Here is a 25,488-nt window from a genome sequence, read left to right as displayed (position 1 = left end):
GTCTGCCTGTCCATCTTTCTCTTAGACTCTTCTCATTCTTTGAATTTATTTATTTTCTTTTGTTATTGAATCACTGGGAGATATACAGTCAGAAAACTGTTCATGATTGGGTTTTGGTCATACAATGTTCCAACACCCAGCCCTTTACCAGTGCACATTTCCCACACATTTTCCACCACCAATGTCCCCAGTTTCCCTCCTGTACCCCCCAACCCCTACAATCTGTCTCTATGGCAGGCATTCTCTCTCTCTCTCTCTCTCTCTCTCTGTCTCTCTCTATCTCTAGATCTATCTCTCTCTTCCCTTTTGGGCATTATGGTTTGCAAAACAGATACCAAGAGATTATCATGTTTGTTCCTTTACCTACTTTCAGCACGCAGTTCCTATCCAGAGTGATCATTTACAACTATCTTTGTCATACTCATCTTATTCTTAAGATCTGTTTTTTTATGCCAGAGCTTTTACTGTAAACTTTCTAAAGCCATTGAAAAACAAACAAACAAAAAATCTGAATTCCTATCTGCTACCTGAGGTCATTAATTACTCATGGTGTTCCTGGGCAGTGTGGTGGGCAGAATCCTAAAATCCACTAACAGCCCTTATATACCCCCCTCCCCACTTCCCACTCCAGATTGCTTGTCCTGGTCGATACACACCTCTCCATTATTTAAACGGGTGTCTAGGTATTGCTATGAAAGAAGGGATGAATTCAAATCAATTGACTTTAAAATAAGGAGATTAGCTGAAAGGGCCTGACCCAATCCCATGAGTCCTTTTCAAGCCTGGAGTTTTCTCTGGCTACTCACCAAGGAAGAAGTCTGGAGAGAGGTTATGAAGAAGCAGCAACTATCTGTGCTCTAAAAGACCTACTGAGAGCAAGGGGTAATAAATGCAGGCAGCAGGTAGGAATTTAGACCAGCCCCTGTCACGCTGCCAGCAAGGAACCTGACCTCAATCCTGCAACAACCAAGGAAAAGCACTCTCATTCCACTTGGAGGCAGAAAGCTTGCCCCACAGTCCACCCAGGAGAACTATGAACCCAACCAGAACTTAGATTTCAGTACCATTAGACGCTGGGCTGAATATCTAGATAGGCCGTGTTGGCTTTCTAACTAAAGAAACCATAAGATAATTAGTGGGTATTCTTTTAAACTGCTAAATCTGTGCTGATTTGTTCTATAACAATAGAAAACAGATACAGGCCTTAAAACGGATGTAAAGGAGTGTGGTGGTGCACTAACCCAAAGAAAAATAATTGGAAAATTATTCAGTAGCACTGTAGCACTGTCCTCCCGTTGTTCATTGATTTGCTCGAGCGGGCCCAGTAATGTCTCCATTGTGAGACTCGTTGTTACTGCATATCGAATGCATCACAGGTAGCTTGCCAGGCTTTGCCGTGCAGGCGAGATACTCTTGGTAGCTTGCCGGGCTCTCCAAGAGGGACGGTCCAGTAGTTACTGAAAAAATACCTAAAGGCTATTCCTGCAATGTAAGACTAGCCACTTGACTGACATAATTAATTTGATGGGGCATATTTATTCATTCAGGGAAGGATGTTTATTCAGGACCTACTTTATAAACAGCACTCACTTGGATTAATTCTATAGCATAAACTTGGAGACAGGTAACTGCATTTTGGGGGCATTTAGAAGAAACTGGAAAGAAGTTTAGAGATATTAAAATGAAAGCATGTGTTCAAACTTACATTATAACTGATTAAGGGTATTTTAAAAAATAGTTAATTTCTGGGGCTGGAATGATAGCACAGCGGGTAGGGTGTTTGCCTTGCACGTGGCCAACCTGCTTTCAATACCCAGCATCCCATATGGTTCCCTGAGCACCGCCAGGAGTAATTCCTGATGACAAAGCCAGGAGTAACCCCTGTGCATTGCCGGGTGTGACCCAAAAAGAAAAAAAAAATTAATTTCTTCTAGCACTACTCTTCCACCTCTGACTGTGGCGCCCTTCTGACCTTCTTTTCTTCCTGTAGACCCTGCTGTTCTTCTGGTTGGCTCTAAAGAATGTCCCAGGGGGCCTCCAGGGAACCATATGGACCCTGGTTAAGAAACATTGTCGTAGAGAAAAGATATTTTGAGAAGTTCTGGAAGCTTAAACAAAAATTATATACTTCTCTCTTTCATCAACATATTACCGTTTTTTTTTTTTTGGTTGGTATATATGACAGAGAGAAAATTCATGTGGTAACCAGAAGAAATAAAAGATGGGGCAATCCAGCTGTGTGGGGAAAAGCATCTTCTCTGACTTTTTATTTTTGTTCCCATTATTAAGCAGTCAGGATTACAGATTTCTGATTTATCTCTTTTGTTGCAGTTTGTATTCATGAATTTAATGCTGCATTCCACTGATTTCAAAGTCATTTCTGGAAAAAATATCTGCTGACATTACAGGGTATCTGGATCATTAACCATGTCAATGCTGACCAAGAAAATAATTCTCTAGTAGAAACCTGTAATTATTTCAAATAGGCTGAAATGCTTCCATTTTAACACACTTAAAAGTGGTATACAGGATGTCTGTCTTTGTGAGAAGGTACCAGAAAACTTGGAAACAAAAGAGAAGAGAAGGCCATTGATTAGAAAGGAATATACAGATGTTATTTCGATTCTCCATTCTGTCCCAGAAAACAAAATAGCTAAGTTGGTGTTCCCTAATTTTTTAAAACATTCATTCTTTTAATTAAGTAGGGTGTATGCTAAGCCTGCCATGAAAATGGAGAGTATGACAGGGTACAAAGACAAATGGCAAAGATTAGAGGCTGGTTTGAAAGTAGATCCCAGTGTAATGGGAGAAGTTAGAGGAAAGAGGGAGGGGCTTCGGATAATCAGGATAATGTAATTAGTTATTTTAAATTTTGCCAATGAGAGGGGTGTGTGTGTGTGTGAGAGAGAGAGAGAGAGAGAGAGAGAGAGAGAGAGAGAGAGAGAGAGAGAGAGAGAGAGAGAGAGCCCAGAAATGGCTAAGGGGTGGATATAGTAACACTTAAACACTTAAAAGGGATACATAGATCAATCAACTTCCTCTTTTCCTTGAGCCCAGATGGATGGCAGCTTCACTTTGAATCCATCACATATGTCTGGGAAGATGGTGCCAGAGAACAAAGAAAAGTCAAAGGAACCAAAAGAAAGTAAAGAGAGGCAGACCCCAGAGCATGGGTGACAGACCAGCAGGCCATCAAGGGACACTATGTCCATGGATTTCCAGGGGATAGAACCAGAAACAGACCAATAAGGACCAAGATGGCAGACCTGGGACCCTACAGTGAGGGTGGAATCAATGTGAGGCCCAAATACAGGGAACCGGGGAGCCCAATCTGACCAGCTTGTCAAAACTGCTAAATGAAGAACTATAACTTCATAAACATCTGGAGTTTTGATCCTAATTTTACATACATGGAGTAAAAAACTCACTTGCATTTAATCTGTTTTGCAGTAACATTAGGGTGAAAAGTTGGAGGTACAGAGGAACTCATGGCTGAGAAAGACAATATTTTTTCACCAGACGTTGGTGATTATTTATGTGTGTTTACATCTCTCTATATATCCATATCTCTGTCCATGTCTGTGTCTATGTCATGTTTATGTATATGGAGACATACAAAAATCAGTGCTGAACTGAACTACCTTTAGTTCCACAGACCACAGCTTCTGGCCTCTTGAATAGCATCTTTTTAGAACACTGGAACCAGTTATATGCAGCATCCATCAGGAACTGCATTAAGGCAATGAACCTAACCATCAGTAATATGGATCAATGCTCTATATGAGAAACCATAATAGCTAGGAAGATAGGGAGCAAACTAATTCTACTCATCTTTGAAAGCCGATAAGAAAGAAATTTTAAAATCTGCACACTTAATATCCTATTCAGAAAATATTTTTTGTGGGTGATAACTTTTGAAAGTATGACATTTTTATGTTTTCTATCCATTAAAGCTTAGTCTTTTACTATGCAAAATAAAATAAACTTGTAAATAGTCTGGACCTGAAAGTAAACATTTTGTCAATTCAGACCTATGATTCTTATGAAGTAAATAGTATATAAGAGTCTTCAAATAAAGATGTGCAGTTACAAATATACTACCTGAAATTTTTCTTTGCTAAAAAAGTAAAACTCCATTATGAGTTACCATATTTTATTATGATCTAACATTTGTTGTAGACAAAAACGATCTGGCTTTAATACAGCAGTAAATAGTCAATATGAACTAGTAATATGTCACACAAATACATATACTGCTGGCTATCTTGCTAAAAGGATGCCTCCAACCTCAATTAAAATAAGCCAGGCTCAATTGTATTAATATTTTACAATTGACTTTGAAGATCACAACTTTTTTTTTGTTGTCAGAAAAACTTATGAACATAAATGCTCTGGTTAGGGTAAGAACCACTGAAAATGAAACTTCATCTTTGCAGAGTTTTAAAATATGCTTTTGCAAAGTATATTTTAAGGAAGGGGCAAAATTTTCTTCCTTTGAACCTTGATTTTGTCTATTTTGTATAAATATAGCATCTTTTCATATCTTAAAACAGATATTCTGTAAGATACACTGCAAAGTAAACAACTTTCCACTACTAATTTTTGGGGAGGTGGTGGTGGGCGGGGTGGGGGAAAGGTTGGGCCACAGGCAGCTTATTCCTGGTTCTGTGCTCAGTCACCATTCCTGCTGGTACCTGGGGGTCAAATTGGCTCAGCTGTGTACAAGATAAGAGCCTCAGCCTCTGTGTCCACCATCTAACTAAAATTTTTTAGGGCTCAGCACGATATCTCTCTGCCCATTTTAGTCCACACTGCTCATTCCCTGATACCTAGTAGAGTACCAAATTCATGTTTGAGATGACATTTTTGAACAATGTTTTGATGGCACTGCCTTATCATGCCACTAGATGAAAGAAACAAGTTTAATCGTTACAATAGTAGAAATAAATACACATAAATACACATAATAAATAAATAAATAAATACACATAATAAAATACACATAAATCCAGAGTTTAATCGTTACAATAGTAGAAATAAATACACATCCACAGGCTGTCCTTTTAAATACTTTAGAAGATAAGAGTAATTATTTCTTCGGAATTTCTTAGTAATATTTTCTCCCAATTGTGTCTTACAATATTCTGTACAAACATATTTTTATCAATACTAGCAAGAGAATCTAGCTTTAAGAAGCTAATCAATGTAATCTACAGGATTCATCACAGTAATCAGTTCAAGCAACTGACATACTTACAGTTGCATTTCTTCTGAACAAATCTAAGTTTGCAAGCTGTTCTGTAGGTGGAAAGTCGGATACGGTCCAGATCTTGAGCCCCTGGGGAGGAGAAAAGACATATATGATTTGCCATGTTGTGGAAGGAAATTTACAGTTTTTATAAAATAAAACAATTAAAGAAATGTATACTTAATTTATTATTTCATTTGAAGGCAAATATTACTTTAAAACATTTACAGACCCCATACATTCTAGAACAATGCAGATTCTAGGAAAAGAAAGTACAGGTCTCCAACATGGGAAGTCTGGAAGCCAACCAAATACAGAGGCCAAAGGATAAAGCCTCAGCCCTAGGATGTTTGGCTCAAGCTGTGTCTGAAACAAGCAGGTGCTATCAGAATGTAATCTCCTCAGATAATCATTGATAATATGCTGGGACTGACCACTAGTATCTAGTTATGAGGTTTTCATGTGCTGAATTGATCATTTTTGAATGACATATCAATTGCTATGATCAACCTTAGTTTTCTCTTCAGGAAGATGAGGGTTATATACTACTACTTATTCACAGAATTCTGGAAAGGATGAATGTATAAACAGACCCAAACACCTGAGAACACTGACTTTACCCCACTATCTTCTATGTAAGTATATTCATTATTACTGCTAACATCTCTCCAACAATCTTTCCTGTCAACCTCAGAAGAGATACTTTTCTAAACATGGAAAAATATGTTCCCCCATATTCTTGTACTATTTTCTTATTTTCACCCATCTCATCAAGAGTCCAGCATAGCTCTGGATGCGCTGAACAGTAGGTCCAAATACTCTTTTCAAGTATTCACATACATTTTGGGTTGGAAAGATAACTCAAAGAGCTGGAGGACATGCTTTGTATGTGGGCTACTCGAGTTCATTTCTAGTACTCATGGTCCCTGGTATCCATGATTTCCTGAACGCTGCTAGGAGCAACCCCTGAGTACCCTAAGGTGTGTCTCAAGTCCAAAACAAAGCAATCAAGGCTTTTCCCATTTTATATACCCCAAATCTCTACTAGATTAAAGTTGAAGATGGGATGTCTTTTATGTCTACAGCTACCTGCCTGATAATCTTTCTACTCTATCACCCTCCTATTTTGTTTTTGTTGTTGTTTGTTTTGGGATCACACCTGATAACACTCCCTGGTTCTGCATTCAGGGACCATTCCTAGTTGGTTCCAGGAACCTATGGGTTGCTAGGGATTGAACCTGGGTTGGCAATGTGCAAGACAGATATCCTACCTGCTGTCATATGTCTCTGAATCCTCTTTTACCTCTTTGAATGTGCTAATCTTTAGACTGGATTTAGGATATAATAGACTGTTAGCCACTCTCTATTATCTCTTCTATACATTTGGTTTTCTTCAGTCCCAAGTTTATGGTTCTTAATAACTATATGGAGATAGCTTTTTTGGAAATGTTTTGAACTTTATTAGTAACTATTATACAAGCATTTTATAATGCAATTATTAGGGTAGCAAGGAAATGATCTTATTTAGAAGTAACTATATCACGAGACCAATTAAGTATTTTCCTAATAAAATAAAAAATGAATTAGCAAGTATCCCTCTCTGAAACTTGCCATATTTCTTCAACTCAGACTAATTTTTTTCAAACCCTTTGTTAATCATTGATAATACACTTATTTTTATCAGTAGGTCGGTTGAAAATTCCATAAATACTCCTAACACTATATGGTGTTATAAGGACAATCATTAAAACTCATTATCATCAGAATATATTACTTGACAAATAGTTTCTTTGGTTTTGAGCACTTGGAATTGTAAAGTAGGTAAGAACTTTCCTTTACCCAATCTAGAAATTTCCTTATTTTTTTTTATGGACTGGAGCGATAGCACAGCGGTTGGGTATTTGCCTTGCACGTGGCTGACCCAGCCAAGCCGGGTTCAATTCCTCTGCCCCTCTCGGAGAGCCCGGCAAGCTACCAAGAGTACTGTACCCACATGGCAAAGCCTGGCAAGCTACCCGTGATGTATTCAATATGCCAAACACAGTAACAACAAATCTCAGACTGGTGGCGTTTCTGGGCCCGTTCGAGCAAATTGATGAATAACAGGAGGACAGTGACAGATGAGATGAACATTTAGCCAAAGGCATGGTACGATTATTTCCAATGATAGAGTGGATGATTATAGCAGTGATAATAAGTGGACTTTACAGTCAGTCTGCTTTACCATCGGAAGAGGTAATACAAAGAGTAAGGAGCGTTTCTTGCAAATGGCTAACCCTGGCATGGATATGATTATCCTTGCACTGTTAGGGGTCACTCCTGATTACAGAGATAGAAATAGCTTCTGAGCACTGCAGGGTGTGGCCTCAAATTCTTTCACCACCCCCAAAATAAATTCAATCAACTTGAATTTGTCACTTCCTTTTCTTATTGTGTGAATTTTATAAAATTGTGTGAACTTCTTATCTGTCATTTATTATTAAGTGAATTTCATCAATTTTTTTACAAAACATTTAATTTTCTCATGTTTATAGTGGGCAAAATAGTTAACAACTTTTAGGACAAACTCTATAGTTGATACACAGCGAGTGGTTAACAACAGATGGGCCTCCTTAAATGGCCTGCTATGCCTTGCTGAGCAACAATAAATGATAAATGTATATGAAATGTTTGAACTTTAATTTGCCTCCCTGAGTCATCAATCCATTTGATCTAGTTTCCCCTCTGGAGCCCTGTAATCTTTTTGCCCTGCATTTGATAATTAATTTTTTAAGCATTGGGCAGGAGTTATCATTTTTTGTCATCAGGTGAAGATTTTGTACAAAAAGCCCTCTCTTGATGGAATTTAAAGTTTAGAGAGGGCTGTGCCTTCCCTTTGACCTTTTGATTTTGTAGATACTCAACTCTGAAATCATTTCAATTGTGTCCATCACAGATCAGGGCAGCAACAGAGCTTCAATGCATAAAAGTTGCTTTTGTTTTCCTCATTATCATCTGACATGGTTTTAAAACCCTTACCCATTTTAGAACCCTATTCTATGGCTGCCCGATATCTCCTTAAAATGATAGGTACAAAAGTCAAATGCAGCAGCCCACTTCCGTGTCTATTTAAAACATATAGAAAGAAATCATTATCATCTTTTGTGAATATTTACTAATGTAATTTCTAAATTATAAATAACTCTTCTGACTTTTATTAAGCCTGAAATTTCTAGTTTCAAAACCACCCCAAAATATATTAGATAAGGCCTTTTCTACTTACTATTGAAAGTTTATTAGGAGGCAAAGTTGGATTTAATATTTATATTTTATATTTATGTGGTCCTGAAATAAAATTTCCTTCTTTTATTTTTAGCTCATGCTTCTAAATTGCTATTTTAAAAAATGTTATTACTATGCCATGCACGCGGTGAATTGGGTTCAATCCCTAGCACCACATGGTTCCCCAAGACCCACTAGGAGTGATCCTTGAGTGCAGAGCCAGGAGTAAGACCTGACTTACTTTACTTACTTTACCCAAAACAAACAAAATGTTGTTACTGGTATTTCAATATTTATGTCCTGTATAAATCTGTGAAACTCATAAAGGAAATAAACTCTCTGGAATGAGGAACAATCAAAGATAAGACTATTAGATATATCTGAATCTGTAGTCTTTTCTCCTAGACTACACTAAGAAAGTAGTGTTATTATTGATGAGCTTGGTTCAACAATCAGGAAGAGTTCCAATACTAACAAACACTTGCTTAAAAGAAGACATTGGGGACACAGATTATTTGTATACATTTTTCAGAATAGGGATTCAAGCCTTGGGTGTAAAATGACAGTTAAATTTTCTAGTTAGTTTCTGTGGCAATTTAGCCAAAGTATAACTCTCCCAGATGCAGTAAAGAGGGATGAAAAATTGACGCATAGGAACAACAGCTCACCATCTGCTCTCCTCTAATTTATGATGAGGATTTAACCAATCCTCTGTTTTGCTAAAAAGGATCAGTAAGGTGACTGGAAGATCTATTTTGGTTGGTTCTTTCCCAGAGAATGAATGAAATCATGAATATTAAGTAGAATCTTGGTGAGCACTAGTATTTAGTTTTTAGATAGTCTAAATAAACTGGCTGATGAGATTATGGGAGTGGCCTGGAGGATTTCTAGAATATTTGAAAGTCCTACAATAAGGGTTAAGTTTTGAAAGTCAAATAGTAGCACTGTAGCACTGTCTTCCCATTGTTCATCAATTAGCTGGAGCAGGCCCAGTAATGTCTCCACTGTGAGATGTTGTTACTGTGTTTGGCATATCAAATATGTCATGGGGAGCTTGCCAGGCTTTGTCATGAGGGCGAGATACTCTTGGTAGCTTGCTGGGCTCTCCAAGAGGGGCGGAGGAATCAAACTCTGGTTGGTCTAGCCGGCCGCATGCAGGGCAAATGCCCTACCCACTGTGCTATCACTCCAGCCCTTGAAAGTCAAATAATATATGAAAAGAGAATTGGTCATGAACAAAACTTTGATATAGCATGCCTTGGGATCAGGAGGCTATTGTCACTGTCATTGTCCTCCCATTCATCCATTTGCTCTAGCGGGCCCAGTAACGTCTCCATTTTGAGATTTGTTACTGTGTTTGGCATATTGAATACGACACAGATAGCTTTCCAGGCTTTGCTGTGTGGGTGAGATACTTTCGGTAGCTTGCCGGGCTCTCTGAGAGGGGCAGAGGAATCGAACCCAGTTTGGCCAGGCTGGCAAACGCCCTCCCGCTGTGCTATTGCCTCAGTCTAGAGACAGAAATGGGAGAAAGTATCATATGTTATTCAAAACAAGCAATAGAAAACAAATTGTCTACTGTTGCCTTTTCAGCAGATCTGAGTGTTGGCAAAATCTCAAATAATGTGTGTCTGATGTCAAAATATTGAATGTAATCAAAATAGAGAGAGAGAGAGTAATGTGGAAATCATCTGCCCCACAGGTAGGGGAAGGGTGTGGCATGGGGACTTACTGGGGTTTTTGGGGGTGGAGAATGGGCACTGGTGAAGGTACGGGTGTTTCATGACCGAGACTTAAACCTGAAAGCTTTGTAACTACTCTCATGGTGATTCAATAAATAAAATTTTAAAAATTGAAAAAAAATTAAGGTGGAGTTTATGCTCAATTCAATCAGTTAATCAGTGGCTGAATAAATAACAGTATTCCTACATTAAAAAAAAAAAAGAAATGGAGAGAGTGGTCAGAAGTGTGATGCCAGACTAGGTGGTGACTTAGAACTTTCCAGAATGGTGATTCGTGTTGATTTGTACCGTTAAAACAAACTGTAGGACATGAGAAATAAAGATGTAAATAAAAATAATCCCTACCATGGCCTCTGACAGTTAGTTGGTCTATTCATGTATTTTTTTTCCCTCTGAATTTTTAAAATCAGTTTTCCTAGAATACACTGCAAAATCAAATTCTAGATTCCATTGCAACTATGTACATGTTGACTGTAACTAACACTGTGTCTGCCTTCAAATAATTCAGCAATGTTTGCTGAGTACCTATACCTTTGTTTGCCTTGCTTTAATTTTTGGCCACTCCTTGGTTTAAAAGTCGGCAGTATTATTTTCCTTTCTACCCAGGCCCTTTTCCATTGTGTTAGATGGCCTCCCTTCTTCTGAAAGTGTGCTTTCCAAATACTTTCCTCTCATCAAAACCTGCTATTCCCATAACCTGCGGGCTTATAAACCAATACTGAATCAGTCTCTAAGGTAAATGGGTTCAGCACTTGCCTTTGAGAAGTTTATAACAGTGACATGAACCTGTTCACAAGGGTTATACAAGACAAACCCAACGTGCTCCAAGCACAAAACAGTAAAGACTTTAATTCTAGGAGCAGACAATTTATCTGTGAGAGGTCGAAGTCAGTCGATGTGAGTTGATGTGGGCAGGTAGTTTAAGGAAGGTTCCTCCAATCCACCCCCCACTCCCCCCATCATGGCAGTGAAATTCCTGGGAAGTAATAAAGTGACCAAGTCTGACCCACCTTGTGGATACAGAAAGCAAGACCAACCCAAATCTTTTCAATTTTAATCAATGGAACTAAATAAACTGGTAATTAAGCTATTATACAGAAGAAAATTTTTTTAAATTAAAGGTGATTTGCTCTTTTGTAATTAATGTAGGCAATTACTCAGGTTTTAAATTTGTATATATGCCTGTATGGCTATTCTTTTTTGTTTATTTGCTTGTACTTTGTGAGTCACTTAGTTGCCCTTAGTTTCACCCTTTTTTGTTTCTGCTTCTGTTGCTTGTAGTAATGATCTGAGTACAAGATGAACCTGCTAAACATGAACTTGCAAAATTTCTTTTTACTTTTTTTTTTATATAACAATTGATAGTTTCTTTGTCTCTTTCACAGACCAGATAAACTTAAGGTTCCCTCAATTCCACTAAAACTTTAGGTAAGCTTCTTCCTGACTTGAGACCTCTTGACCTTTTTTTCCTTCCAGCATTTACATGAGAAAACTTTCCATTGTATAGTCTTTGTTCCTTTGAGATGGAAGTCTCTGGCTCTAGCTAGTTTTATAGCCCAGAATGAGTTTCTGAAGGATCTGGAAGCGGTTCCTTTGAAAGGAATCATTGAAGAAAATCTCCCAGTTTCCTGGAAGGGTAGGAGCCTAATTTCCTAATTGTGACAACTGACAAACAAATCCCACAAACTTCCTTATTCACAGCCCTCAGTATTCAGGCACTAGTTCACCCCTGTGACTAAATTCACTCAACCTTTTTTTCTCTCTTATAATTATCTTGAATGTAGTCTTTCTTTGCCTTCTTAACTGGATCACATGCAATTTTTCTTTGACGTTATAAGTTTCAAAACAAGAAACTCTATGGCACTCTCTTCTGCTGTTTAAAAATATTATTGAAAGGTATAATGGGTAGGATGTTTGCCTTGCATGTGGCTGACCTGGGTTCGATCCCTGGTACCCCATTTGGTCCCCTAAACCCACCAGGAGTGATCCCTGAGTGCAGAGCCAGGAGTAAGGTCTGAGTACCACCTGGTGTGTTTAAAAGACAAAATCAACAAAACAACAACAACAATTACAATAACAAACCCCAAGCCTAAAATTACTATTGCTAGACAATGCTCAACTGAAGTGATTTATAAATTTCTGCTGCCTTTTAAATTTGCTGTTGATATGTCCCAGACTCCTGGGAGAAGTTGCTTTATACATCTTTATGCCAGTTTCATCTGAAATAATTTCCATTTATTTCTTTGGTGTTCTGTTGATAGAATTAGGGTAACCTTGTTGTTTTCAACTATTTAGTGTACTCTTAGTGACATGACATTTCTCCTTCATTTTGTTTTGTTTTGTTTGTTGGTGGAACTCCCAAAATCACTTTCTTCTTTAAAACTGGCCAACTTTTTGTCCTAAAGAAGCCCACTTACTGTGGACAAGTCCCATTTAATTTAAATAATCACAATGCTTACTGACAAATTCACAACACCCTCTTATTCTATCACATAGTAAATGCAAGGGAAAAATCTATATATTTGTGTGGCTTACTAACTATTCTGATTTGATCGTTACTTAAAGGTACTCAAAATATTTAATAAAGTACAAAAGATTTTATTAAAAGATAAAGTCACTATTTGATAAATGAATGCACGATTTTCCTAAGTTTCAATTAGAAGTGTACAGCTGTTCCTTTCTACAGCTATACAATTGATCTTTATTTAAGATGGATGCTTTTAATTAAAAACATTTATGAAACATGTATTTGTGGCAGGAACTGCATGAGGTCCAGGAGAAACTTGAGGTCATGTATTAACACTCAAATAGGTATTTACAAAATATTTGAAATATTACAGGTTTTGTTCAATTTATTTCACAAGTTTGACCTAGTCTTGCAATATCCAGAGATTATGATAATGCAGGGAGATAAAAACAAATGCATTCAAAAGTATGCATTTGAATATGCATACTTTTAATATTCTTAGAGTGTTGCCTAATAAACTCTTTAATATAACAATGTAAAATTCAAAGGTTTTATCCAAGATCTACTGTAGCACTGTAGCACTGCCCTCCCATTGTTCATAGATTTGCTCGAGCGGGCACCTATAACGTCTGCATTGTGAGACTTGTTGTTACTGTGTCTGGCATATTGAATATGCCAAGGGGAGCTTGCCAGGCTTTGCCGTGAGGGTGGGATACCCTCGGTAGCTTGCGGGACTCTCCGACAGGGACAGAGGAATCGAACCCAGGTTGGTCATGTGCAAGGTAAACACCCTACTCGCTGTGCTATTGCTCTAGCCAAGATCTACTAAGTGCTAATATATATTTTTAGTTAATCTGACTAATCACTGACTCATAATATACATGGCTCCTGCTTTTTCAGTCTAAGAACCTATGACATGCCAGTTTTGATACTGTCTAAAACAGCAGGCAGTAGCTAGTCACTGGTTCTGTCAGATTTGTACCAACAAGGTCACTATTCCAGATGACCAGGCAAGTCATAAAACAAGATGCAGCATCAAACATGGTCTATAAAAGTGTGGCTAAAACTCCAAGTCTAAAAATATCATGGACAATTTAGACATTTATTCAAAAGTATAAAGAACAGAAGCATAAGTGCGATTTTTCACATTGATTTTAATTTTCTTCTCTCTTTATTAGTTCTAACACTGTTAGTGTTAGGAGAAGATAAAGTAAAATATGAATCTTACCTGGAAATTTTCTTTATCTTATGTATGCCAATCAGTTCCAATCTTCAATAAAAACCTAATTTTGTCTACTGTCTGCAGGGGAAAAGGCTTAAACTCACTTCTGCTTATCCTCATTTTTTATGTATGGAGGAGAGGAAAATATAGAGGAAAATATAGGGGGCGGGAGGGAAACTGGGGATACTGGTGGTGGGAAATGTACAGTGGTGAAGAGATGGGTGTTGGAACATTTATGACTGAAACCCAATCATGATCAACTCTGTGACTGTTAAAACAAAAGATAACTGAACTTAAAAAATAAATAAATACAATAAGAATAATTTTTTCTTTAATACACTTTATTTAAGATGTGCTTTTTCCTGTCCCCTCCTCTAACCCCATGTCAAGTTCTTTTTCCTTATAAGTAAGAAAAATAACCCATAGGGAGACAATATGCCAGCTGCCTATATGACAATCATGTATTCATATCAACCAATACTTTTTGTTTCATGGATGTCTTTACTGGAGTTGGTTTGGTTTGCTTAGTTATCTCTATTCCCTTTCAAACTTTTAACTAAATTTAAATCTTCTAGGTTCTGGTTTGTAGAACAGATCTCACCCACACCCAGACACACACATCATATACAAATAATAGCTAATATATTTGGTTGGGTCATCGTAACTGACACCTTTTTCCTATGACCATATGATATAATTTTATAGGTTTTGTTCAATTTATTTCACAAGTTTGACTTAGTCTTGCAATATCCAGAGATTATGATAATGCAGGGAGATAAAAATAGCCTTTAGAGTTCAGTAGGTTATATGAAATATTTATTACTAATATTTAATGTGTGTATATATAAGACCATATTTTTTAATATAAGATATATAGTCAAGTAACATTTTAACAACTCACTAACAAGTCAAGTAGCAAAATTTAACTTACCAATAGGAGAAAAAAATATTCAAATATGTATTTCATGCAAGCAATTTAGAATCTTAAGGAAAAGTGCAAATGCCTTAAGAACTAAGTAGTTATTTCTAGTATTTTCATGAATATTTTGTGAACGCTATAGGATGTTCCTTAAAAATTTCATACTTACTCATTTCTGCAAACAACTGTCTTCTTTCTGCCATGGTATTTCCTCTTTTCCCACTATCTTCAATCATTCTATAAGAAAAAAATGATTACAATGTATAGTATTTTCCTTGCACCAATGAGAAAAAAATGCCATTTCTGTTCAACATTTGTTGAAGTTATGCCACAAACTCAGAGAAAAAGACTATTTAAAACCAAATTTCAAAAGAATAGCTTTACTTTTACTAAATTGCTGTATATATTTTATTATATTGAGAATAATATTGTACTGGTTGGAGAGATTACATAATTTTCCTTTTCTAACGTAAAAATAGCTACATTAGCAGGTGATCTCATGGTATAATTAAGTATGACGATCTACCATATATTAGGTGATTAATTTTAGGTACAATATTTATTCTAATTTTGCCCACACCTATGAAGAGTGGACATTACAGACTCTGTTCAACAAATAAAGAGACTGAGTGTCTCAGGAACTCAATAAAGTATATGGGAAGACGTTTGAACTCAAGGGTTAACACAGCCTTCCCCAAGTTCTGTGCAAGCTTTCCCTGTACACCCCAACTCTCATTGACAAACAGGGCATTTAAAAAATATTTATTTAAGACAAGTGATTAGAAACTGCAACAGTTTTCTAGTATATCATAATTTCATGCAAGGTTGTTAGGTTTACGACTCTATAATCATACTCTTGTCTTCAGTGAAACTCTTAAAAAGTATGATGAAAATGCTAGCAGTTAAAACAGATATATCTATATATCCAATCTATATATCCAAAGATATAAAGATTAAAATTGACTTGAGGCAAAATAAAAATAATGATTAAAATATGGAAATGGGACTTAATCAGGTAGAAGACTGAGGGTTAAATATAAATGTTTTTATAGATTGGTGGATATGAAGTTTATTATATCTAGTTATACTCTGAAAAGCAAAAACTGCCTCTTTCACACATAGGAGCATATACATGTATATGTATAAAATTATCATTTGGCTTCCTACTCACCCCACCCACTTTTTTCCCTTACTTTGAGATATGGGCATCATTGACAAAATTGATTTTTTTTTCTACTTATCTTCCATGGGGCTGGAGCGATAGCACAGCAAGTAGGGTTTTTGCCTTACACGAGGCAACCTGGGTTCAATTCCTTCACTCCTCTCGGAGAGCCCGGCAAGCTACTGAGAGTATCTCGCCCACATGGCAGAGCCTGGCAAGCTCCCAGTGATGTATTTGATATGCCAAAAACAGTAACAACAAGTCTCACAATTTGTTGTGAGACGTTACTGGTGCCTGTTCAAGCAAACCGATGAACAACGGGAGGACAGTGCTACAGTGCTATCTTTCATGACCCCTATTCTTTTACAAATATGAGTCTTTGTCCATATTTGTTACAAAATTTTTAAATTTTTTAAAATTTAATAATTTTTAAATCTGGGTTGCCATCTCTATACACCCCGCTCATTTGCAGTTATCCTTCAGACCTCAGTTTAGGTTTATCCTCTCAAAACTCCAATAAATTTCTAAAAAGATTGGTTGGATTATTTTACTGATGATAAAATAGTCCTACTTATTACCTCCATTTTAATCAAGGATTATTTGCCAGGAAATAAAAAGACATGGAATAATCTTGATGGTGAGTTATGTTCTGGTCACAATTGGTATAATAAAACTAGAGTCAGCTCTAAATAAATAATAATTGGAAAGGAGTCGAGTTATCAATAAACTTTCCCAAATGAGGAAATAATTTACCACTGAACTTGGCCAAGTACTTTTCTTTCATGAGATTTTAAATGTGCAATATGATTGATACATAGAGATCTGGAGAGCAATGTCTTTTGCTTGATTCAAACAATCCAACTTCCTTTATCCAGAGAGAATGGGTAGATAATATCTGACATTCACAAAGTACTCTAGATATAGCCTCCAATTTTTATTTCAAGACCTCAAAAGTAGAGCTGGAGTAGTAGAAATAGAGGAGATAGAGTGAAATGTTCCTACATCTGCCTATATGTTGGCTAAAGATGAAAGGAGCCATTAAAAATAAATCATCAGGGATAGCAAGTTGGAAGGTTTTGACTGAAAATGCCAGGAAGGTAGAAACTGGCTTCTGAACTTGAAAAAGGCCTGTCTGTACTCATTTGTGACATCTCTTTTTCAAGTTCACTTTTTGTATATATCTCCATAAGAATTTTGAGGGCAGTAATCTTAGACATTTAAAATTCTTCACAGTGGTTAGAAAATCCAACCAATAAATTCTATGTCCAGTTATTATTTATTAAACAAGTGAATGAAAGAAAAAGAAGAGAAAGAGAGAGAAAATAAAAATCTGAGCTAAATTTGCTTTCCATGAAATGAACTTTCAATTGTATTGCCAAAAATAGATTTGTAGGAGAATGAAATTCAAATTGTACTGATCTCAGAGATTATTTGAAGTAGAGAAGATAATGTATATTTATTATCATCTAAAAGTATGCATTTATGAAGCAAAATCATGTCTAATGAAACAGCTGAAATAAAGGTAGACTACCTTTTCTTCTATTGATAACCATTTTTGGTTAATTAATCCAGGAAAGTATCACCATTAAAGCAATAGCACTAAGTCTCACTTCTAAGTAAAACATGTAGTTTATCAGGAAAAAACCTCCCAATATTATGAAATAATAGAAAGCACAGAATATAATTAAAGCTATAAAAGAAAATAACACATGTTCTGTTTTATCTTCAGAGTTTCCTGGGAAGCAGCATTGTTAAATAAAATTGAGAACACTCCTTTAATAGTCATTGATTATAGTCATAATTGTAAAATATAGTTAATAGTTAACAGCTTACGTTGATTCAATAGAGGAACTCAGGAACAATGAATAGAAGTCTATGAATTAAAAAGGCAAGAAGCATCACTATGGGCACCTTAGTTTCCAATTTCTCTGAAAAGTGGGACTTGAGATATACAATTCTTGTTCCATTGTTTGGAAAGAGAGAAGAGCAAAACTTTAGGGAAAGATTTTGATAGGGGAAGGAGGAAGGTGTATGCATTAACAAAGAGAAATCTTGCCTTTAAAACTATAAGAAATATGCTTTTTATACATTTTAGTATTAACAACAGGTACCTAAATTATTTTAAAGGGGAAAACAAAAGCCATCAATGATAATACTAATATCTTGAAATACATAGGCCACAAACAGGTCTTATTTGGTGGCTTCTGTTGTTCCTTCATGCAGCTGAGATGCTTACAAGCATAGAATTTACCACAAAATTATGTAAAATTAAATACAGGTAAAAAGAAAGAGTAAGCAATGGACCCCTCAGGCATTTATTTCCTAGAACTTTCATTCTTAGGTGGGAGGTAGTGAAAGAGCACCTACACAGTGCTCAGAGAGAAGCAAAAGGAACCAGAGAAAAGGGGCTGGGGAGACTGCCCAGTGCCAAGGGGCACATGTCTAGTGTATCCCTGGAGCACCCAGTACTGTGCGTGGAATGTGGCCCTAGTGGCCCCCAGTGTCACCAGAACATAGAAGTCTGGTGAAATAGCTCTAAGAGTGTCCCTTGTTCCCTAAGCACTGTGTAGGTGCTCTTTCACTACCTCCCACCTAAGAATGAAAGAATAAACTCAAATATAGAGCACAGTGTTAGTAGGAATGTAGACTGCATTCTGGTATCATGAGAATAAATTCACATTTAAATACCTCAACTTGAGTTACCTCTTTCATGAGAGGTCTTTAATCCAACATCCTCCATAATAGACAGCATTTTTATCACACATGACACAGAAGGTTTAAAGAGAGGATCTTATAAATTCTCTGTATATTATAAAATACTGTCCTTTAGAACTTTGTGAGGAGGTCAGGGAGGTGTTATTATTCGTAAGCTATAGCCAAACTACTGAGATTCAGGCAGGAGTTACCCTGTCCTAGTGACCATTGCAAAACATAAGTGACAAATCCCAAATACACATTTCTGACAGAGAAGACATCAACATAATTTTTTTTCTGAAGACATCAACATATTTTTTTTCCCTTTGAATCTTCAAGTTTCTAACTAACTAGCTCTAGATTCTTATTAACAGTCATTGTCTTGCAGTTTCTACCATTCAATACAAATTGGGATTTTCTGAGGATGATAAACTGAAAAGGAGATAGAATCTAGAAATTGACAATGGGTCAAAAATAGGAGTCCACTCAAATGTCATGAAGACATTCTTTTGCATGCTATTTATTAATGGAAACCTCCTATTTGAAAATACTGATATACTATAAATAACCACAGGGATTAAAATAATTTCCAGTGTCCAGAATTATGTAAACAGAGACACATATAAACACAATTCACACATAGATTCACACTCTCACAATTTAAAGCAGTGAAGGCCAACAGTGTTTTTCAAAATGTCTGGCTGTTTTGCTTCTGCTCCATGTTAGCAAACACTTTTAGTCTTGTATTAATATAGTAGGACAGTCACCATGCTTTATTTTCCTCCACTTTGCTCCAGATGAATGACAGAAAGATGTTGGGTTTAGAAATCACCAACTGCAACACTTCTAAAGTTAATAATTACAATGAAGGTTATTTCAAGCTCTGTCCCTCTTTTAATGTCTTTATTGGGGGTACATTTCCAGTTCTGTTAATGAAAGAAGGCTTTGATATGACTATCCCGGATTTACACTCTACTCCTTATCTTCGGCAAATAAGAAAAAAAGATACCCAGAACTCCTTCCTGAGGCAAAGTATAACTATTTTCTTTTACGTTCTAGTTCTTTATCTATATGAGACTCTGAAAGAAGGGAAATGCTGCTGCTAAAATAAATAGCTCAAATGTGTTTCTTACTTTTTCTTCCACTTGCAACATCATCCTGTACTTTGGGAACTTGGGGACTGGCAGAGGAAATGGATGTTAGTTCACTATTTGATGTAATGACCAACTGGATTGGTCATCAGGCCTGGGAAGTACCCATCATAGAGGTTCTCCACTGCCTCTCACTAGCTTGGAAGGACTCTAACCAAAATAACAAACCTTTGGATCCATCTATTAAACCTGAGATTCAAGCTGAGAATACATGCTTTTATTATTTCATTTTTGGTTTTTGGGTTACACCCAGTGAAATAAGGGTTTACTCCTAGCTATGTTGGTGGGGCTCTGGGGACCATCTGGGATGCTGAGGAATCTAACCTGCACTGGTCACGTGAAAGGTAAACATCCTTCTCTCTGAACTATCTCTCTAGCCTCTGTAATTTCCTTGAAGTTTAGGAAATTAGTCTTCAACCGCCAGTTAATGGACTAGTGCAGTTTGCAGATATAGAAAGACTGAAAACTAAGGGTTTACCACCTTGGTTATAACAGCTATCCAAGGACGCACAAAAGAAATTATGTTCATTAAGTAAACATAGGCTGGGTGAAAGGAAGGAAGACACATTTTCGTAAGAATCAAAGGCAGTTTTATTTTACAGAGGCACGAATTATTGCTGAAGAGTAATATCAATCACTGGAAGCATTTTTTTTATAATGTTTTTTTTTGTTTGTTTTTTGGGTCACACCTGGCAATGCTCAGAGCTGACTCCTGACTCCACACTCAGGAATTACTCCTGGTTCTGCACAGGAGACCCAGGCCGAACCCAGGTCGGCCCCGTGCAAGGGAAAAGTCCTACCCACTGTACTATTGCTCCAGTCCTGGAAGCATCTTTATAGTAACTGTTGGGGAAAGGGCAAGGCTGGCAGTGGTATATATGTGAGGAGGATCAGTGATAACTGATGATGGTGATGAGCTCCTCAAACCAATGTCAAGCAGAAACTCACATCTGATAACTTCGAAGTGCTTCAGAATGTTACTGGCACACTTCTGGTATTTGAAATTATTTGAGCTCATCTTTCATTCTGGATGATTTTTTAGAAGTAGCAAAGAAATAAATTCTCTCCTGTCCAATTCTAATGCTGAGGAACAAAATGGGGCTGCTTCTGATTGTGTTGTTATCTGGACTTCTAGAAGTGTGGTTTCTTGGAGAAGACGAGGAAAAGGGGGGAGAAAATAAACAGGTAGGACAGGGATTGAACATCAAGATGGATCTTGATGGTTAAGTTCAATTTAAAGCCCAATTTTAATGGACTCTATAATTCCCCCCCCCCCCCCTTTTTTCAGCCTGAGTGGTGAGTTTCTCAATTAGGAAAGAAAGTGACGGGAGCGTATATTATTTTCTGCAATAGGGTAAGAGAATCTGTCTTTTTTCTGAAACCCTAACTTGACTCGAGCTCGAGTGGGCCCAGTAACGTCTCCATTGGAGACTTTGTTGTTACTGTGTCTGGCATATCGAATACTCTCGGTAGCTTGCCGGGCTCTTCGAGAGGGGCGGAGGAATTGAACTCGGGTCGGCCATGTTGGCCGCTTGTAAGGCAAACGCCCTACCCGCTGTGCTAATAATAGTAGTAAGAGTTCCTGGGCCCACTCGAGCAAATAGATGAACAACGGGAGGACAGTGACAGTGACAGAGTTCCTATGACAATATTTAAAACAATGAGCATTTATACTAAAAATTTTACTCTGTACCAAATAAAATAATAAAAGGTAAAGGTAAAGGCCCTCCCGTTGATCGTCGATTTGCTCGAGCGGGCCCAGTAACGTCTCCATTGGAGACTTTGTTGTTACTGTGTCTGGCACATCGAATACTCTCGGTACCTTGCCGGGCTCTCCGAGAGGGGCGGAGGAATCGAACTCGGGTCGGCCATGTTGGCTGCTTGTAAGGCAAACGCCCTACCCACTGTGCTATCACTCCAGCCCCAAAACCAACGTCCTTCGAGCCGGATATAAAATAATACTATGCAGAAATTTTCTCATTGTGCTAATAAAAGAACATAATAATATTGGTGTTATTTTTCCCATTTGGCTGATGTGGAAATTCAATTTCCAAAGGATTAAGTAATTGTTCAACTGATCAAATTAGGATCGAAGGCCAGATATATCTCGTAGAGTCTACTGCATCTCTTAGAATAAACTGCAATGGAATCCCATGAAATCAGGCTCAAGGGAACTGTTCTGTTTATCCTGGCAGGTACAGGCCAGGCCAGGGTCTTTGTCAACACACACACAAACTAAAATAGACTCAAAGGATTAGTGGATGCCAGAGGGCAGTTGGGCCTGTTGGAATTAATGGGTTGCACAATGCCACAATTTTACTTTGAAAGAGACTTGTAAGTATATACCTTTTGCAATTCTTCTCTCTTTCTTCATCATTTTATTATTTCATTTCTCTGATACTTTTCTTTCCTGCCCTTTTTGTTATTTTCTTTAACTCTGCTACTCTATTCGTTTTTATTTCTATGTTTATTAGTGGGGCTGGAGTGATAGTACAGTGGGTAGGGCATTTGCCTTGCACATGGCCAACCCAGGTTCAATTCCTCCATCCCTCTCGGACAGCCTGGCAAGCTACTGAGAGTATCCCACCCGCACAGCAGAGCCTGGCAAGCTCCCTGTGGCGTATTCGATATGCCAAAAACAGTAACAACAAGACTCACAATGGAGACGATAATGGTGCCCGCTTGAGCAAATCGATGAACAACGGGAGGACAGTGCTACAGTGCTATAGTGTTTATTAGTGAATATGACTCAGAATAACAAAATAGACAATTATTAATAAAGACAAGTATAGGGCCAGAGAAAGATAGTAAAGGGATTGAGGTGCTTGCCTCATGTGGCTGACCCTAGTTTGATCCTCTGTACCATGTGGTCCCCTGAGTGCTACCCAGAGTAACCTCCAATGATTATTTTCATAAAATAATCATGTGAGATGCTGAATGTGTTAATTAACTTAATTGTGGGGCTAATTTCACATTGTATATGGAGAATCATCACATTGTATATTTGAAATATGTTATAATTTTCTTTTGTACATTTTTTTATTGTACATCAATAAAGCTGGAAAAATGTTATGTTCTGAGAAATGTAAATTTCCCTGGGAGAATCAAAAAGTTCACTATTAGTGTAATTAATTTAATTGCTTTCTTTTTAACACCAGGTTGAGATCAATGCAGTGAGAAGGCAGTTCTGATTGACTGGAAAAGGAAATAATGACTTGGGTTTGTTCTGGGAGGTCAGGTGTGGCTGATATGCTCCAGAGGTTACATGGAAAAACAGTTTATTGAGATAAGAAAATGGGAGGGCAATGATGTAGTGGGACTAAGAGAAATAGGTGAGGAGAGGCCATGATGTCTATTATGATGCATTTGTGGACTTTGAGTCAATAACAAGCATGGAAAAACAAAACAAAACAACAAACAAACAAAAAACAGTGTCCAGTCAATGCAGGGTATAAAAAGATTATAGGAAAAGTCTACTCAATATGTAAAAACATCTCCTTTACGGGTTGGAGTGATAGCACAGCGGGTTGGGCGTTTGCCTTGCATGAGGCCAACCCGGGTTGGATTCCCAGGTCGCCTGAGCATTTCCAGGGGTAATTCCTGAGTGCAGAGCCAGGAGTAACCCCTGTGCATCGCTGGATGTGACCCAAAAAGCCATAAATAAATAAATAAAATAAAAAGTTCTTCTTTGTTCAAATTCCTACATCTGTTCTTGGAAATTTTCTCTATGTCAGAACAATTTTTTTTACAAGGTAAATATAAAATCTTTTGATTTTAGAAGGAACTATTTTGTTCTTATTTAAAATGACAATTTACGATAATCTACATTTTAAAACTTTATAATCCACCAGTGTCATGGGTCCCTTGAAAGTGGTACCAATAGTTATATGTTGAATTAATGAATATCGTGCTATTTTTTCCTTTCTGCACTTGAATCCTCTCAATGGAAATCATCTCAGACGGACATAATATAAAGCAAGTTAGAAAACAGAAATGGCATTGTGAGAACTCTGATGATGGCTATTCATTAAAAGCACAGCCAAGTACACGGGGTTAATGAATGCACATGCCAAAATTAAATAGGCCACATGGAAAAGAAACAGGCATAGTGTAAGAGCAGCCAAAAGTTATGGCTGCTGGAGAGCCAGCAGCAAACAATGGCATCGCGTACCCTCTGCTTCTTCCTGTGAGACCAGGGTTGACTGGCATGAGGCGAGTACAGAAGGGAAAGAGAAGAAACAGAGGCAGCCCTTATTTCTTGTCTTGGGATCAGTTGTTATGAATGATAAGGCTCTTAGTTATGTTCCTTCCATTGAAAAGAATTTTGTCTGAAATTAAAGAACAACTAGAAGAAACTCTGTTTCTTGAGAGAGTCATGGCTCTACGCTGGAAGTTGCCAAGAATTTAAGCAGGGAAGAATAGCTGGTGGAAATGTGCATTCTTTTTCCATCTTGATTCCCGTAGGTTTTCTGAAACTTCTTGTTGAGGCAGAGGCCTGAATGCCTGGGCTATGGAGCAGGAAGTGTGGAAATGAATTCATTGACAATAATAACCATAACAGTCAACATTTATTAAGTTCTTATTTTGTGAATAAACTAGTTTTATTTATCATGAGTGGGGTTGGGGAGAGAGAGAAGAGAAAGAGAGAGAGAGAGAGAGAGAGAGAGAGAACATTACATGTCTAAGACAGATCACAGATTCCCCAGAGGGGAAAGAACCAAAGGTGCATTTCACCATAAAGTACAATAAAGCACAAGAAATGAATTATATGTCAGGTTGAGATGGTGCTGGCAACTTCCAGGATGGGCATGTCCCAATATTTATTAAATTCTTACCATCTAAATTGAAACTCTCAACTAAGAATTTTACATGAATTATTGTATTTCTTTTGTATCCTAACTCTGAGACAAATATTATCCTGTTTTATCATCGAGAAAAACCAAAGCTGATAAGGTAGAGAGGATAACAGATTCCCAAGTTTCTTCACATCTTAAACCTAAGGCTTTTTGAGTATTCTACTGCACATGACAAAGGTTTTTTTTTTTTTTTTTACAGCTATGATTAAGTAGAGATCTTGACGTGAGAAAGATTATCTTGGATTATCTAGGGGTTCCTTTATAATTATTTATAAGAGGATCTATAATGGAAAGAGAGATTTTAAGGAGAAAACATCTACAAACCAAGAAATGCAGGTGGCCTGTAGAGAATGAGAAAGGCAAGGAGAAAGATTCTTCTCTAGATTTTCTAGAAGGGAAACAAATCTGCCTACACCTTAACTTTTAGTACAGTTAGATGGTTTCTAGATTTCTGTACCTCCAAAACTATATGAAAACACATTTGTATTCTTTTACTTCCTTTAAGTGGTAATAATTTGTTACAGCATCAGTATGAAGTAAGTATAACTGGAAAAGTTTAAGAAATAGTTCTAAGGTAACAAACAGCTTCTAAAAGCCATTTATTAACTTCAGATCTACCAAGTTAATTCTTATTTTTATGATCTTAATTTTTTAAAAAAATTATTTATTTTATTTTGCTTTTTTGATCATACCTGGAGAGGCACAGGGGTTACTCCTGGCTCTGCACTCAAGAATTACTCCTGGTGGTGCTCAGGGGACCATATGG

At 37.2% G+C, this 25,488-nt stretch overlaps 1 protein-coding gene across 3 annotated transcripts in view; it reads right to left on the bottom strand.

Moving 5' to 3' along the window:
- The window catches only part of DTNA (dystrobrevin alpha), a 356,746-nt gene that overhangs the window by 117,736 nt on the left and 213,522 nt on the right, over positions 1–25,488 (bottom strand). For all 3 annotated transcript variants that reach the window (XM_056138272.1, XM_056138273.1, XM_056138274.1), the window contains exons 4-5: positions 15,029–15,096; positions 5,258–5,338 (exon numbers count right to left, since the gene is read on the bottom strand). In XM_056138272.1, coding sequence (XP_055994247.1) covers positions 5,258–5,338; positions 15,029–15,095 — 148 coding nt within the window. In that variant the 5' untranslated portion in view covers position 15,096. The remainder of the gene's footprint in view (positions 1–5,257; positions 5,339–15,028; positions 15,097–25,488) is intronic.

The sequence above is a fragment of the Sorex fumeus genome, unplaced genomic scaffold (genome assembly GCF_029834395.1).
Source record: "Sorex fumeus unplaced genomic scaffold, SorFum_2.1 ptg000128l, whole genome shotgun sequence".
Classification (NCBI taxonomy): Eukaryota; Metazoa; Chordata; class Mammalia; order Eulipotyphla; family Soricidae; genus Sorex; species Sorex fumeus.
Note: the sequence above shows the minus strand (reverse complement) of the source record. Positions and strands in the feature narration are given on the sequence as shown.